Source organism: Macaca thibetana, chromosome 12 (assembly GCF_024542745.1).
Source record: "Macaca thibetana thibetana isolate TM-01 chromosome 12, ASM2454274v1, whole genome shotgun sequence".
Lineage (NCBI taxonomy): Eukaryota > Metazoa > Chordata > Mammalia > Primates > Cercopithecidae > Macaca > Macaca thibetana.
In genome coordinates this window covers 4,536,025-4,552,527 of record NC_065589.1, presented here as the reverse complement: position 1 = coordinate 4,552,527, position 16,503 = coordinate 4,536,025, and the positions used below count along the sequence as shown (strand labels likewise).

Genomic DNA, 16,503 nt, shown 5'->3' with positions numbered 1-16,503 from the left:
CTTCTACTTCCAGTTGGCAGTAATGAATGGCATACCCCTTCTCCTGCCAGCGCAACATCAGAAAATGCCAGCCAAAACAGAAAGGTTGAATAAGATCCAGATTCTCATAATGTAAGGCAAAAATGTCCAGGTTTCAAGTGAAAATCATTCATCATACCAAGAACTAGAAAGGTCTCAAACTGAATGAACAATAATAATACATGCCTGCACTAAGATGATGACGTTAAAATTATCTAACAAATATTTTACAGCAGACACAGTAAACATGCTTCAATGAGAAATTGTGAACATACTTGAAACAAGTGAAACTGTCAGCAAAGAGAAGGACAACATAAAAGAACTAAATGAAAATTGGAAATTGTAGAACTAAGAACTGCAGTAGCCAAAATATAAAGCTCAGTGGATGGGCTTAATAGAAAAATAAGAGGACAGGGAAGGAAATCTGTGAGCTGAAAGACAGAACAATAGAAATCCAGACCACAGAGAAGAAAGAGAGTGGGGCTTCGGCCGGGCACGGTGGCTCACACCTGTAATCCCAGCACTTTGGGAGGCCGAGGGGAGCAGATCACGAGGTCAGGAGATCGAGACCATCCTGGCTAACACAGTGAAACCCCATCTCTACTGGAAAAAAAAAAAAAAAATAGCCTGTCTTGGTGGCACGTGCCTGTAGTCCCAGCTACATGGGAGGCTGAGGCAGGAGAATCCCTTGAACCTGGGAGGCAGAGGTTGCAGTGAGCCGAGATCGTACCACTGCACTCTAGCCTGGGCAACAGAGTGAGACTCTGTCTCAAAAAAAATAATGGGATTTAAAATAGAGCTGCAGGGACCTGTGAGACAATAACAAATGATACAACATTCATTTCATTGAAATCCCCTGAAACAGAGAAAGATAACAGCCTGCAAAGGTACTTGAAGAAATAATGGCTAAAAAATTTCCTGAATTTGGCAAGAGACATAAACGTACAGAATCAAGAAACTGAGCAAACCCCAAATAGCATAAACCCAGAGAAATCCATGCCAGAGACATATGATTAGACTTCTAAAAATGAAAGAGAGAATTCTTGAAAGCAGTCAGAGAAAGATGACATTTCACCAATAAGGGAAAAAGAATTTGAATGACAGTGGTCTCATCAGAAACCAGAAAGACCAGAAGAAAGGGGGACAATTATTTTTCTTCAAGTGCTCAAAGAAAACCATCAAGCCGGAATCCTGTACCCAGTGAATGTATCTTTCAGGAATGAAGAAGTAATCAGAATATTCTCAGATGAAGGAAAACTAAGAATTTGTCACCAAATAGAATAGGCTTTCCTTCTCCTTTAGAGTTTTCTGAATTATGTTTGATAGCATAAGCAAAACTCATAGCAGTATCTCCTGTGGTTCAAAATGTACATAAAGGACATATTTAAGATAATTATAGAAAGGCAAAGTAAAGGAACATAAAAGCAGATGAGGTCTGTGCTTCACTAGAACTTTGAAAAAGACAACACAGGCTGGCACGGTGGCTCACACCTATAATCCCACTGCTTTGGGAGGCCAAAGCAAGAGGATTGCTTGAGGACAGGAGTTCAGGACCAGCCTAGGCAACATAGCAAGATCTCATCTCTAAAAAAAATTCAGCCGACATGGCAGTGCATGCCTGTAGTCTCAGCTACTCAGGAGGCTGAGGGGGGAGGATCACTTGAGCCCAGAAATTCGAGGCTGCAGTGAGCTATGATCACGCCATTGCACTCCAGCCTGGGCAACATAGCAAGATCTCATCTCTAAAAAAATTTTTTTTAATTAGCCGACATGGCAGTGCGTGCCTGTAGTCCCCGCTACTCAGGAGGCTGAGCGGGGAGGATCACTCAAGCCCAGAAGTTCGAGGCTGCAGTGAGCTATGACCACACCATTGCACTCCAGCCTGGGCAACAGAGCAAGAGCCTGTCTCTTTAAAAAAAAGGCCGGGCACAGTGGCTCAAGCCTGTAATCCCAGCACTTTGGGAGGCCGAGACGGGCAGATCACGAGGTCAGGAGATTGAGACCATCCTGGCTAACACGGTGAAACCCCGTCTCTACTAAAAAATACAAAAAACTAGCTGGGCGAGGTGGCGGGCGCCTGTAGTCCCAGCTACTCCGGAGGCTGAGGCAGGAGAATGGCGTAAACTCAGGAGGCGGAGCTTGCAGTGAGCTGAGATCCGGCCACTGCACTCCAGCCCGAGTGACAGAGCGAGACTCCGTCTCAAATAAATAAATAAATAAATAAAAAGACAGTATTGGCCAGGCATGGTGGCTAACACCTGTTATCCCAGCACTTTGGGAGGTCAAGGCGGGCGGATCACCTGAGGTCAGGAGTTAAAGACCAGTCTGACCAACATGGAGAAACCCCGTCTCTATTAAAAATACAAAATGAGCTGGGCGCGGTGGCTCAAGCCTGTAATCCCAGCACTTTGGGAGGCTGAGATGGGCAGATCACTAGGTCAGGAGATCGAGACCATCCTGGCTAACACGGTGAAACCCCGTCTCTACTAAAAAATACAAAAAACTAGCCGGGCGAGGTGGTGGGCGCCTGTGGTCCCAGCTACTCGGGAGGCTGAGGCAGGAGAATGGCGTAAACCCGGGAGGTGGAGCTTGCAGTGAACTGAGATCTGGCCACTGCACTCCAGCCTGGGCGACAGAGCCAGACTCAGTCTCAAAAAAAAAAAAAATACAAAATGAGCCAGGTGTGGTGGCACATGCCTGTAATCCCAGCTACTAGGGAGGCTGAGGCAGGAGAATCACTTGAACCTGGGAGGCAGAGGTGGTGGTGAGCCGAGATTGCACCATTGCACTCCAGCCTGGGCAACAAGAGTGAAACTCCGTCTGGAAAAAAACAAAACAAAACAAAACAAAACCATTAGCTGGGCGTGGTGGCTCACATTTCTAATCCCAGCACTTTGGGAGGCCAAGGCACGTAGATTGCTTGAGGCCAGGAGTTCAAGACCAGCCTGAGCAACATGCTGAAATCTTGTTTCTACAAAAAGAAAAATGCTGTATATGGTGGCACAGGCCTGTAGTCTCAGCTACTTGGGAGGCTGAGATAGATGGTAGGATTCCTTAAGCCCAGGACAGACCTCTATGAAGACTAACCAGAAAAACAGAGAAGTTATAACATCAGGAATGAAACAAGGAGTATCACTCCAGGCCCTGCAGCCATCAAAAGGATAAGAAGGGAATGACACAAACAGCTCTACACATAGGAAGTTGACAACTTAGATGAAACTGACCACTTCCTCAAAAAGCACAAACTACCACAACTCACTTGATATAAAATAGGTCATTTGAATAGCTCTATAACCATTAGGAAATTGAACTTACAGCTTTAAAACTCCACAAAGAGAAGTCTTCAGGCCCAGTGGCTTCACTAGAGAATTCTATCGAAGAATTCTTTGTTTAAAGAAGAATTAACATTTCTATACAGTCTCTTCCAGAAAATAAAGAGGAAGGACAACTTCCCGGTTCATTTTATGAACCTAGATCCTGATACTAAAACCAGGTAAAGACAGTACAAAAAAATCCTTTACAGCCCAACATCATCATGAATTTTGATGCAAAAAATATTTAACAAAATGTCTACAAATAGAATTCAGCAATACATAAAAAGAATTATACACAGCTGGGTGTGCTGGTTCACGCATATAATCCCAGCACTTTGGGAGGCTGAGGCAGGGGAATTGGGATCACTTGAGCCCAGGAGTTCAAGACCAGACTGGGCAACATAGTGAGACCCCTCTTCAAAAAATAAATTAGCTGGACATGGTGGTACATGCCTATAGTCCCAGCTACTCGAGAAGCTGAGATAGGAGGATTGCTTGAGTGAGCCTGGGAGGTCGAGTCTGCGTTGAGCTATGATCACAACTGTACACTCCAGGCTGGGTGACAAAGTGAGACTCTGTCTCAAAAAAATAATGATACACTGTGACCAAGTGGCATTTATTCCACAGATGCGAGGCTGGTTCAGTATTCAAAATGCAATCTAGAGCCGGGAGTGGTAGCTCAAGCCTGCAATCCCAGAACTTTGGGAGGCCAAGGCGGGTAGATCACTTGAAGTCAGGAGTTCGGGCCCAGCCTGGCCAACATGGTAAAACCTCGTCTCTATTACAAATACAAAAATTAGCCAGGTGTGGTGACGGACACTAGTAATCCCAGCTACTTGGAAGGCTGAGGCACAAGAATCACTTGAACCTGGGTAACAGAGGTTACAGTGAGCTGAGATGGCACCACCACACTTCAGCCTAGGCAACAGAGCAAGACTCTGTCTCAAAAAAAAAAAAAAAAAAAAAAGAAAGGAAAAATGCAATCAAGGCAGGGCACGGTGGCTCATGCCTATAATCCCCCAGTACTTTGGGATACCAAGGGAAGTGGATCACTTGAGGCTAGGAGTTCAAGGCCAGCCTAGGTGAACTGCAAGACCCATCTCTACAAAAATAAAAAAATTTAATCAATGTAATCTACCATATTAAGAAGCTAACGAATAAAGAAGATAACATGTTCATGTTTGATGCAGCAGAAGCATTTGACAAAATTCAACCATTCATGTTAAAAACTCAGAATAATAGGATTAGTGGGGAACTTTCTTAACTTGATAAAGAACATCTACATAAAACCTACAGCTAACATCGTTCTTAGCGGTGAAAGCCTCAGTGTTTTACTCCTGTGGCTGGGGGAACAAAGCAAGGATGTTCACTGTCACCACACTTATCCAACATAGTGGTGGAAGTTCTGGTCAGCGCAGTAAGGCATGAAAAGGAAGCAAAAGGCGTATAGATCCGAATGGAAGAGGGAAAGTTGTTTCTAATCATATCACACGATTGTCTATAAAGAAAATCCCAAGGAATGTACAAGAAAACTGCTAGAACTAATAAGTGAGTATAGCAAGGTTGCAGGACACAAGATAAACATGCAAAAATCTGTCTTATTTTTATATAATGGTAATGAACAAGTGGACAGTAACATTAAAAATATAATACCATTTACAACTGGGTGCAGTGGCTCAAGCCTGTAATCCTACCACTTTGGGAGGCCGAGACGGGCGGATCACGAGGTCAGGAGATGGAGACCATCCTAGCTAACATGGTGAAACCCTGTCTCTACTAAAAAATACAAAACCTAGCTGGGCGAGGTGGCGGGCGCCTGTAGTCCCAGCTACTCGGGAGGCTGGGGCAGGAGGATGGCATTAACCTGGGAGGCAGAGCTTGCGGTGAGCTGAGATCGTGCCACTGCACTCCAGCCTGGGCGACAGAGCAAGACTCCGTCTCAAAAAAAAAAAAAATACCATTTACAATGAAACAAAGTTACTCAGATATAAACTAGCAAAATATAAAGGACTTATATGCTAAAAATAGTATACCGTGGATGAGAGAAATTAAGATCTAAGCAGAGACACATACCATGTTCATAGTTTGGAAGATTCTACATACCAAAGATGTCAGTTCTCTCCAAATGGATACACAGGCCTAACAATTTCTGTCAAAATGCCAGCAGGTAGATCAGTGGAGGAGAATAGACCCATACAGAAATAGGCCCATATGAGTTACGGGTGCAGATACAACCACAGGAGATGCAAATCAATTCAGCAAATGAAAGTCAGCTATTCAGCAGATGGCAAGTTAGCCTTTCAACAGATGGTGCCAAGGCAGTTAGTTATCAATAGGCAAAAAATTAACCTTGACCCAAGTCTTGCACCAAGCTTTTCCAACCTGCGGCCTGCAGCTGCATGTGGCCCAGGACAGCTTTGAATGTAGCCCAACATAAATGCATAAACTTTCTTAAAACATTGGTGGTTTTTTTTTTTTTTTTTTTTTTTGCGTTTTTTTTTTAATTTTTAAGCTCATCAGCTGTCGTTAGTGTATTTTATATGTGGCCCAAGAGAATTCTTCCAGTGTGGCCTCGGGAAGCCAAAGGATTTGGACACCCCTGTCTTATACGTCATAAAATAGTATCTCAAAATAGATCATGAAATTAAATGAAAAACATAAAGCAATAAAACCGCTTAAAAATAGGAGAAAATCTTCAAGTTCTAGAACTAGGCAAAGAGTTCTTAGACTTGACACCAAAAGCATCCATAAAAGGAAAAACGGATAAATTAGACTTCATCAGAATTTAAAGCTTTTGCTCTGGGAAAGACCATATTAAGAGTATGGGAAGATAAGCTAAATCTAGGAAAAAATATTTTCAAATGACTTTGACAAAGGAATGGTATCTAGAATATATCAAGAACTTGCAAAACTCAACAGCAAAAATAATACAATAAATTCAATCAGAAAATAGGCAAAAAATATAAACAGACATTTCACCAAAGACGAGACCCATGTAACAAGCACAGGAAAAGATGTTCAACAGCATTAGTTATTGGGGAAATGCAAATTAAAACCACCAGATATCACTAACACCTATAAAGATGGCTAAAATAAGAATAGAGACACCACCAAATGCTGGTGAGGGTGCAGAGAAAATATCTACTGGTAAACAAGCAATAGCCGGGTCCAGAGGTTTAAGAAAACTTTGTTCAGCCAAACTTAAGAAATTACTGGGCTGGGTGCAGTGGCTCATGCCTTTAATCCCAGCACTTTGGGAGGCCGAGGCCAGCGAATCATGAGGTGAGGAGTTCGAGACCAGCCTGACCAACATGGTGAAACCCTGTCTCTCACTTCTCAAAAGAAGACATTTATGTAGCCAGCAGACACATGAAAAAATGCTCATCATCACAGGCCATCAGAGAAATGCAAATCAAAACCACAATGAGATACCATGTCACACCAGTTAGAATGGCGATCATTAAAAAGCACCAACAGGTGCTGGAGAGGATGTGGAGAAATAGGAATGCTTTTACACTGTTGGTGGGACTATAAACTAGTTCAACAATTGTGGAAGACAGTGTGGTGATTCCTCAAGGATCTAGAACTAGAAATACCATCTGACCTAGCCATCCCATTACTGGGTATATACCCAAAGGATTATAAATCATGCTGCTATAAAGACCCATGCACACGTATGTTTATTGTGGCACTATTGACAATAGCAAAGACTTGGGATCAACCCAAATGTCCATCAGTGATAGTCTGGATTAAGAAAATGTGGCACATATACACCATGGAATACTATGCAGCCATAAAAAAGGATGAGTTCGTGTCCTTTGTAGGGACATGGATGTAGCTGGAAATTCTCAGCAGACTCTCACAAGAACAGAAAACCAAACACCGCATTTTCTCACTCATAGGTGGGGATTGAACAATGAGAACACTTGGACACAGGTGGGGAACATCACACACCGGGGCCTGTTGTGGGGTAGGGGGAGGGGGGAGGGATAGCATTAGGAGATATACCTAATTTAAATGACGAGTTAATGGGTGCAGCACACCAACGTGGCACATGTATACATATGTAACAAACCTGCACATTGTGCACATGTACCCTAGAACTTAAAGTATAATAACAACAAAAAAAAAGAAACCCTGTCTCTACTTAGCCAGGCATGGTGGCGTGTGCCTGTAATCCCAGATACTCAGGAGGCTGAGGCAGGAGAATCACTTGAACCTGGGAGGTAGAGGTTGCAGTGAGTCGAAATCTGCTGCATTCTAACCTGGGCAACAGTGTGAGACCCTGTCTCAAAAAAAAAAATTAAGCCCACCCCCCCACACACGCACACACACGCACACACACACACCCCTCTTGTTTGCTGATGCCTGAAATGTTGAGAACAAAGGTTCTCCCCTGTTCCATACTGTCCTGGTTTGGCAGTGAGGACTAAAGAGAGCTGTGCCTTGGGGCCTGCGGGAGGAAGAGTGCTTGCTTTGGGTTGGCAAAGGATCCAGATAGAATTGTCACAGTGAACACCCAACGCGTCACCCACAGTGGGCCTTGTTGACCTTCACTGGGCCAGGGCAAGTGCAGACTTGGCAGGGGAGGTTTCTGGGGCCTGCAGCTGCCATTGAGATAGCCACATGGTGCATGCTTAGGAAAGATGGAGCGTGAGTTTATTTTTGTTTTAACACAATGACTTTCATGGAGACAGGATTCCTTCCTGAGACATTTGTTTATTCTTGCTGAATCCCTTGTTTCTTACAGGACAGAGAACACCCCAATGATTGCTGGCCTTGGGAAGGTGAGCCCTGGTGAGCTGGAGGAGATGGGTTGATTGCTTTGTCATCAGTGACCCCAGTGGCTCTAGCAGGAATTTGGGGCTTTAGGGAGATCATATTCGTGATCTCATAAACAGACTGACAAGAAAAAGCCTGGAATCTGATTTATCAACGCAGAGATCTGTACTTTTTCAGATGTCTGGATTAGTGGCACTTGCTTAGCATTTAAAAGGGAAAAACTCCTTGTCTCTTGTCTCTCGTGGCATGAGAACCAGTGATACTCTTACAGCAGAGGCGAAACGTCAGGCCGCAGGTTCACCATTCCCACAGGCGTTGGCAGCGCCCAGACCATCGACCTTCTGTCCCCGATTGGTCTGTGGGTGGCCAATCCAGCACCTGCCGCCAGCCCTCCACGGGGGCCTGTCCTGCTTCTGCCACAGTAACCAGGCTCAGGTTTTGCTGTGCGAGGGCAGGGGTCCTGGTCACGCCTTGGCATCTGCAGGCTGTTCCCTCACTGTGCAGGCCTCTGCTTAAAGGCCACCACCTTCAAGCACCCCTCCATGAACCACAGCTACATTGGTCCCCCCATGTCCCCTGCTGTCACGCTCTATCCCTGACCCTGCTTTATTTCCCCTATCTGATGTTTCTCTGTAGTGTGTTCAGATATATGCCCCACTTCCTGCTTCCCCTTCGAAGGGGCTTGTCAGCTGCACGAGAGCAGGGGCTTGGCCTCAGTATCCCCAGTACAGAGAAACGGCTTGGCGCCCAGGAGGCCGGGCCTTGGGAAGAATATGAATGGATCCCCTGTTACTTAGAATACCCAAAATTATTAACAGTGATAACTAAGGCTACATTTACTAGAAGGAAGAGTGTTTTTGTTTGAGACGGAGTCTCACTCTGTCACCCAGGCTGGAGTGCAGTGGCGTGATCTTGACTCACTGCAACCTCCACCTCCCAGGTTCAAGAAATTCTCCCACTTCAGCCTCCAAGTAGCTGGAACTACAGGCATGCACCACCGTGCCTGGCTAATTTTTGTATTTTTAGTAGAGACAGGGTTTCATCATGTTGGCCAGCTGGTCTCGAACTCCTAACCTCAGGTGATCCACCCGCCTTGGCCTCCCAAAGTGCTGGGATTACAGGTGTGAGCCACCGTGCCCGGCCGGAAGAGTGTGTTTTAAGTGGAGTCCAGTACCTGCTCATATTGAACTGAATGATGAAGTAGTGGTGCGGTCCACAGGCTTTGAAATACCAGGGTTCAAATCCTGGCTTGAAGTTTCACTCACCCTGTGCCTTGGGTCAGGTCGCTGGAACTCCCTGAGTCCTGGCTATCCCCCATGCCAGATGGGAATCATGGTAACAGCTTCCTCAATAGAGCCTCAGCTCACAGTGCTTGAAGCCCCCCAGCCCCTGACCTTCTCCGTGCTCCTGCAGCTGCATCTGCACCTGTAACAGCACAAGTGCCACAGCTTGGTCTCAGCCCCAGCACCACACCCCCGCTGGTTCTTCAGCTTCGCCCAGACCCCGATGCCACCAGCGTGTTAGACAGCCCCCCCTGCTGCCCAGCCTGGACTCCATCCTGCACACGCCCTCCCCAACATTCTTTCCCCCACCCATTCCTTTCTGCCTTGGTTGCGTGCTGGTAGCCCTTCCCTGCACCTGCACCCGCACCCGCGTGGATCCCTCTGTCCGTCCTGTCACTGTGATGCCTGTGCTCCTGCCTTTGAACTTGACATCTCAGCTAGGCCCTGGCCCATCTCCTGAGAGACCCATTCCTCTCAGTTCAAAGCCTGTCCCGACCGCTCTCCTCCACCCTCTTCCCACCCTGGGTACCTCCCGCTATCCAGGTTCTCGCCTCTGAAGTCCGGGAGATGCCCTCAGTCCGTCCTTGTCATCGTCCCCTGCCTCTCATACAGCACCCGTCCTGTCTGTCTGGACTCCAGAATACACCCACTACCGGCCTCATGTCCATTTTCTTGGCCACTAACCCTAGACCAAGGGTCTGGATGCCTGCCATGGCCTCCTGGGGGCCTGCTGCTGCCGTTGTCTACACAGCCACAGAGGGACCAACACACAGGCCAGTCAGACCATCGCATCCCTCCCTCAGAGCCTCACTGCGTCTGCCCCGTGACCAGGCCTGCAGGGCCTGTGGATCTGTCCCTGGGCCTTCACCCCCTCTGCACTCTCCACCCACCACACCAGGCCCCTCTGTTCTAGAGACAGAATGACTGTCCCCTGCAAAGCCCTTGCTGAGACGCCACTCCCTGCCCTTGTGCAGCCATCTGCCACCACCCCACCTCGGGCCTGCGAGGTCCCTTCACAGCGCCAACTGGTGGGTAGGAGAGTGTTCCCCCCGCCCCTGCTTTTGTCTGTCTGCCTCTTGGATGCTGGCTCCTCAAGGGTTGGGATCCCCTTTAGGGCTGCTTTGCTGGGGCATCTCCAGTGCCTGGCGCTGTCAGGAAGTGCCTGGTGAAGTCAATTTCTGTGGCACTTCCACACCCTCCAAATGGCAGCACTCAAAAAATATGGTCTGTCTGTGACTGTCAGGAGAATGAGCGGTTTCAGGAAATGCTGCCTGTGCTGTTGAAAGCTTTTTTGCCCTCCTTTGTTTTGCAAGAATTGTGCTTCCACTAGTGTGTCTGCCCCCAGGCCGCGGAGCTGGTGACCCAGAACTGCGAGGCTTACGAGGCCCACATGAGGGATATCCGCGACTACCTGGAAGAGAGGCTGGAAGTGAGTGCAGTGTGGGGTGGGTACCAGGAGAGGGAGGGTGTGTGGGGCAGGTGCCCGGAGGGAGAGGGGACGTGGTGCTCCTAGACCTCAGGACCTATGGGGATTGCAGCGTAGCCTGGAACTCGTCAGAATGCAGTGAGGGAAGAAATAACAGTGGCGGGAAGCACACTGGGATCAGAAACCCCGAAAGTGGGGCCCTAGGCCAGGGGCATGATCTTTTTCAGAGACACACGATCAAATATGCAGAGGTGGTATACTTCATGGTTTATGTGGAAGGTTCATATGTTTCCGAATATTTGGTTTTTCTCCTAATTAACTTTGCTTTCCATAGTCTGTCCCCATAACTATTCTGGGTAGATGCTGATTGAAAAGTATGCACCTGCTGAGATTGTGTTTCTGGAAAAGTCTAAATTTCAAACAGTTGCTGATGGTGGTGTCTTTGAAGGCCACCAAATATTTCACTTATTTTTTTCAGGCTGAATTCGGTCAGAAGAGAATCCATCTGAATAGCCAGTTTCCAGGGACCCAGCGGCTTCCCAATACCTGCAACTTCTCCATCCGGGGACCCCGGCTTCAAGGTGACGGCCCCTCACCCTGGTCTCTCTGAGTGTGAGCATAGCTCCCGCGGTGCACGGGTTCTGGTCCGAGCCAGCAACTCCCACTCTCCCTGCCCTGAGCATGACACAGCTCGGGCTGTCAGAGGGCCTTGCTGGGATTGCTGAGAGCAGGCTCAGGTGGCTGCGCTGTGGTCCATCGGGTTCTTGCTGCCAGCCCCCCCTCTCCCTGACTTGGCTCATTTTGCTGCTGCTGGGATGTGGACCGTGGCGAACTCTCATGTCTGGCATTAGCACCGCCCCAAAAGCTGTCAGGGAAGGAAGTAACATTAAATTCTAGACATTTATCTATTTTGTTGGCAGTTTTTATTAAATATTTTATTAGAGTAAGGGAAAGGGGAGGCGATCAGTTTTAAAAACTGGCAGAGGCTGGGCACAGTGGCTCAGGCCTGTAATCCTAGCACTTTCGGAGGCCGAGGCAGGCTGATCACAAGGTCAAGAGATTGAGACCAGCCTGGCCAACATGGAGAAACCCCATCTCTACCAAAAACTACAAAAAATTAGCCAGCCATAGTGGTGTGCACCTGTAGTCCCAGCTACTCGGGAGGCTGAGGCAGAATTGCTTGAACCTGGAGGTTACAGTGAGCCAAGATTGAGCCACTGCACTCCAGCTTGGGTGACAGAGTTTGTGAGACTCTGTCTGTCTCAAACAAACAAAAAAACAATAAAAATAACTGGCAGACTAAGGAGCAAGTACAAATCTGGATTTCCTGCGGCATCCGCCTCAGCTAGGAGCAGTTAGGGTCACCCCTGTCCCAGATGCACCTGAAACCTGGTCTGCCCTGACTCCGAGAGTGGAAGTCCAGGTCATTGACCAGCCATGTGTCATTTGGGAGCAGGTTATGGTGGCCCTGAGATCACGATGAGCTGCCTTTGTAGACGAGGTTTTGACTTCTTAGAGGATGAAGGTGTTGCTTCTTTCTTCTTCCTGGATCATGCGGAGAAACCCAGCAGTCGTGTTTGGCCCATGAAGAAGAGCCCGTGGGTAACTGTCATGATGGCTGCGTTCGTGAGAACCTGGGCTAAAATGCGTTCTTGTGGGCAAGGAAGCCTGGGTTTCCTTGACCATCTCAGATTCCTCACCATGGAAAGGAGAGTTCTCTGTCAACATTCCCTTTGTTCTGGGGTCAGACTTTGTATTCAGTGACAACCTATATCACTTTAAATGAGACAGAGATTCTCATATTGTATATTTATTTTTGGATTCAGGGTCTCACTCTGTCGTCACCCAGGCTGGAGTGCTGTGTAATCACAGCCCACTGTAGCCTTGACCTCCTGGGTTCAAGTGATCAGCCTCCCTAGTAACTGGGACTACAGGCATGCACCACCACACCTGGCTAACTTTTTTTTTTTTTTTTTTTTTTGAGACGGAGTCTCGCTCTGTCGCCCAGGCTGGAGTGCAGTGGCCTGATCTCAGCTCACTGCAAGCTCCGCCTCCCGGGTTCACGCCATTCTCCTGCCTCAGCCTCCCGAGTAGCTGGGACTACAGGCGCCCGCCACCTCGCCCGGCTAGTTTTTTGTAGTTTTAGTAGAGACGGGGTTTCACTGTGTTCACCAGGATGGTCTTGATCTCCTGACCTCGTGATCCACCCGTCTCGGCCTCCCAAAGTGCTGGGATTACAGGCTTGAGCCACCGCGCCCGGCCACATTTTTTTTTTTTTGAGACGGAGTTTCACTCTTGTTGACCAGGCTGGAGTGCAGTGGCACGATCTTGGCTCACTGCAACCTCCGCCTCCTGGGTTCAAGCAATTCTGCTGCCTCAGCCTCCAGAGTAGCTGGGATTACAGGTGTGTGCCACCATGCCTGGCTAATTTTTGTATTTTTAGTAGAGATGGGGTTTTGCCATGTTGGCCGGGCTGGTCTCGAACTCCTGACCTCAAGTGATCCACCTGCCTTGGCCCTGCAAAGTGCTGGGATCACAGGGGTAAGCCACTATGCCCAGCCATGACTAATTTTTAAAAAATATTTTGTAGAGATAGGGTTTCCCCGTGTTGCCCAGGCTGGTCTCAAACTCCTGGCTCAAGCAATCCTTCTGCCTCTGCCTCCCGAAGTGCAGGGATTACAGGTGGAAACCACTACGCCTGGCTGAAATTCTCATGTTAATTCCATCAGCCATGCTTGTGAAAGAAGAGGGAAGTGCCTTCTGGCTTCATAGAACTCCCACGTGTCTCTGCAATCCAGAACACAGGTGGAGACGTGATATTGTCGGGACTGCCAGCTCGTAAGGACGGAGCTGGTCAGGACTCCAGGTGTCCTCGCAGGCAGTTGATTAAAATCGAGTGCCATTTTCAAGGCCAGCTTTGTGAGGGAGAATAGCGTCCACGTTTCTGCGGCCAAAGGAGAAAAAAGCATCTTCTTCGGCTGCTGCTGTGAGATCTCTCCCCAGCTGCCAGAATGGCCGGTGCTGGAATTCCACCAGGTGGCACGGAGGGAGGGAAGCAGCCTGCGCCAGCAGGACCCTGGGAGGGGAGAGAAGGGCGGCCTGGCTGGAGCCCCATCTCAGTGGCGCGTACTCTGTCTCCACAGGCCACGAGGTGCTTGCGCAGTGCCGAGTGCTGCTGGCCAGTGTGGGGGCCGCGTGCCACTCGGACCATGGGGACCAGTAAGTGCTCTTCATAAACCCAGTCCAGGGCATAGGGGTCCTCCGGGCACTGGGTGTGCTGGGCAGGCGGCCACTGGGCCGCGCTCTGGCTCGTGAAGGGCGGCCCTGTCTGGGTCCTAGGAGGGCAGAGGGAGGGCTTCCTGGAAGAAGTGACTTCTAAGCTGCCGTCCGAAGGACTAGGACTTGCGCGGGGGAAGAGGGCTTCTCGTGCTCAGTTCTGAAGGCAGGGGGAGCAGGGCCTGGAGGGGCAGCGTGGCTGGGGCTGGGGAGGACTGGGGTGGGCTGGGGAGGGGTGGCCTGTCAGTGCTCACTTAAATCTCATGGAAGGGGGAGCCCTGAGGGCCATGGCGTGAGCAGACTCAGGTGTCAGATCAGCCATCTGCAAGATGCAGCAGAGATTCTGGGATAGCGGGTCCAGGTGAGCGGGTGGCCTGCCTGGCGGAGACTGGGGGGTAGAGGGCGTGGGGCACCCGAGCAGCAGCCTGCTGGCAGCGGGGGAGAAGCGGTTCCGGGTCTGGCCTGCTGAAAATGTGAGACCCCTGTGGGAGGTCGGAGTGAATGTAGGAGAAACACCCAGGGCTCTGGGGAGAGAGAACTGTGGCCAGCAGCACGTGGTCATCAGGGTCAGGGCGGAGGGATTGTGTAGGAGCACTTGGAGCGAGACAGTGGTGGGCCCGGCTCCAGGGAAAAGGAGGGGCAGGACAGGGCCCTGTAGGGGTGGGGGGCAGTGCCCTGCTATAGGAGGGGCAGGAGAGGGCAGGGGAAGAAAGGGGTCTGGGTGTGATGAGGGCAAGCACCTTGGCAGAGCCCACACCTCGAGCCTCCAGCAGCCCTGCTTCCGGACGCCCACACGCAGTCATCTGTTCCATGGCTAGATACTGGCTGGATCCCTAGTGTCTGCAAAGCCCCATGCCAGGTGCCGTGAAGTTACCAAGTGGCTTAGATGGGCCGCATGGGTGAGGTACTGTCTGTGTCAGCATCAGTGTTCTCCAGGACCTCAGACCCCTCAAGGACAGGAGAGCCCCTGGCCCCAGAGCTCAGTGCGAGAGGGGGGCAGTGTCACCTGGGAGTGCCAAGTGCAAGAGAACTCTACAGGGAGAATGGTGGCAACTTTGAGCTGCACCTTGATATGGTTGGTCTTAGGGGTGTGCTTGGTCCAGGAGTTCAGCAGGAGGCGGATACCAGGCAGGGCAGGCGCGCACCCGGGTGGGCAGAGCCCCACTGGGGGAGTAGTCCAGAGCGGGGAACGCTGTGTCTCTTCCATGTGCCTTTGGCAGCAGCTGCCACCCGGTCTCGCCCTCCCCAGGCCGTCCCCAGTGCTGCTGAACTACGGCATCCCCTTCGACGTGGCCAGGAACGCGCTCCGCCTCAGCGTGGGCCGCAGCACCACCAGGGCCGAAGTGGACCTCGTCGTGCAGGACCTGAAGCAGGCCGTGGCGCAGCTGGAGAACCAGGCCTAGCGCCGGGGCCGCCCTCCCCGCCCCGCTTCTAGGAAGCCCGTGGCAGGGCTCAGGATTATCCCTCCAGTTCCCTCCTGAGGGCTGGGCCAGGATGACTGTCTCGTGCCCCCTCTGCATTCTGTCCTGGAGTGCCTGCAAGTGTGCACCCCCAGTTTCCTTCCCTGGACCCCTGCAGAGCTCACAGGGCCCAGGACACCAATGCCACATAGGAACGCCCACATAGAACCGTCCTCCAGTGGTGAAGTGGAAACACCAGCTTCATCCACCCTCCCCACTGGGAACTGGGCAAGCCTGTTGGAAGTGCCCCTTCCTGGAAGGTGTTTTTATCAGGAAGATAGAATCCAAGTATTTATAACTCATTGTCAGCCAAATGCTATCATGAACATAGGAAACTTGATTTTTTTGCTTTGATCGTGGCCTCGCACCTGTACTTTTCCTGAGTGGTCTCTTCTCAGGCCCTTTTTAGTCCCTTTCCAAAGCTGCCCCCACCACCCTGCTCCTCTGGCCTCAGTGCACAGTGGCCCCCAGCCTCAGCCAGGCCTGCTCTGCTCAGCGCCTACCGCACACCACCCCTCCTGCTTCCCCGAGCCTGACCCTGTTCTGCCCACTGGCACTCAGGGCTGCGCGCTTCCCCATCCACAGTCCCCAGGCCTTCTCGTCTTGTCCCTTTTGATCATTAACTCAGGGTTTCAGCTCCAACCTCACTGAGCTGGTGCAGCTCCAGGTCATTCCTGGGGTGGGAATTGGATCATCCCTGACTCAGCTTTTACCTTAATTTTATTTGCAGAGGATTTTTTCTCAAAATACTCTGTGGCATTTGGACACACATCCCATGTCGATGTTTGCATAGGAGTCATTTTCAGTGGAATAACACTTTTAATGTGTAGTTTTACGGTTCAAGGAACTACATAATGATGTTGAGGAAACACTTGCCAGAAACTAAATGAACAAAAGATTTCAGTGCCCGGCTTGGGTCTCCTGTGGTTTCTCTAGTGGGCCCT

General features: G+C 49.9%; 1 protein-coding gene across 1 annotated transcript in view; it reads left to right on the top strand.

The window, feature by feature from the left end:
* The window catches only part of SCLY (selenocysteine lyase), a 68,113-nt gene extending 51,644 nt beyond the window's left edge, over positions 1-16,469 (top strand). The window contains exons 9-13 of the mRNA XM_050751664.1: positions 8,083-8,119; positions 10,743-10,826; positions 11,302-11,404; positions 13,967-14,042; positions 15,349-16,469. Of these exons, the coding sequence (XP_050607621.1) occupies positions 8,083-8,119; positions 10,743-10,826; positions 11,302-11,404; positions 13,967-14,042; positions 15,349-15,502 (454 nt within the window). The 3' untranslated portion in view covers positions 15,503-16,469. The remainder of the gene's footprint in view (positions 1-8,082; positions 8,120-10,742; positions 10,827-11,301; positions 11,405-13,966; positions 14,043-15,348) is intronic.
* Positions 16,470-16,503: the final 34 nt, after the last annotated feature.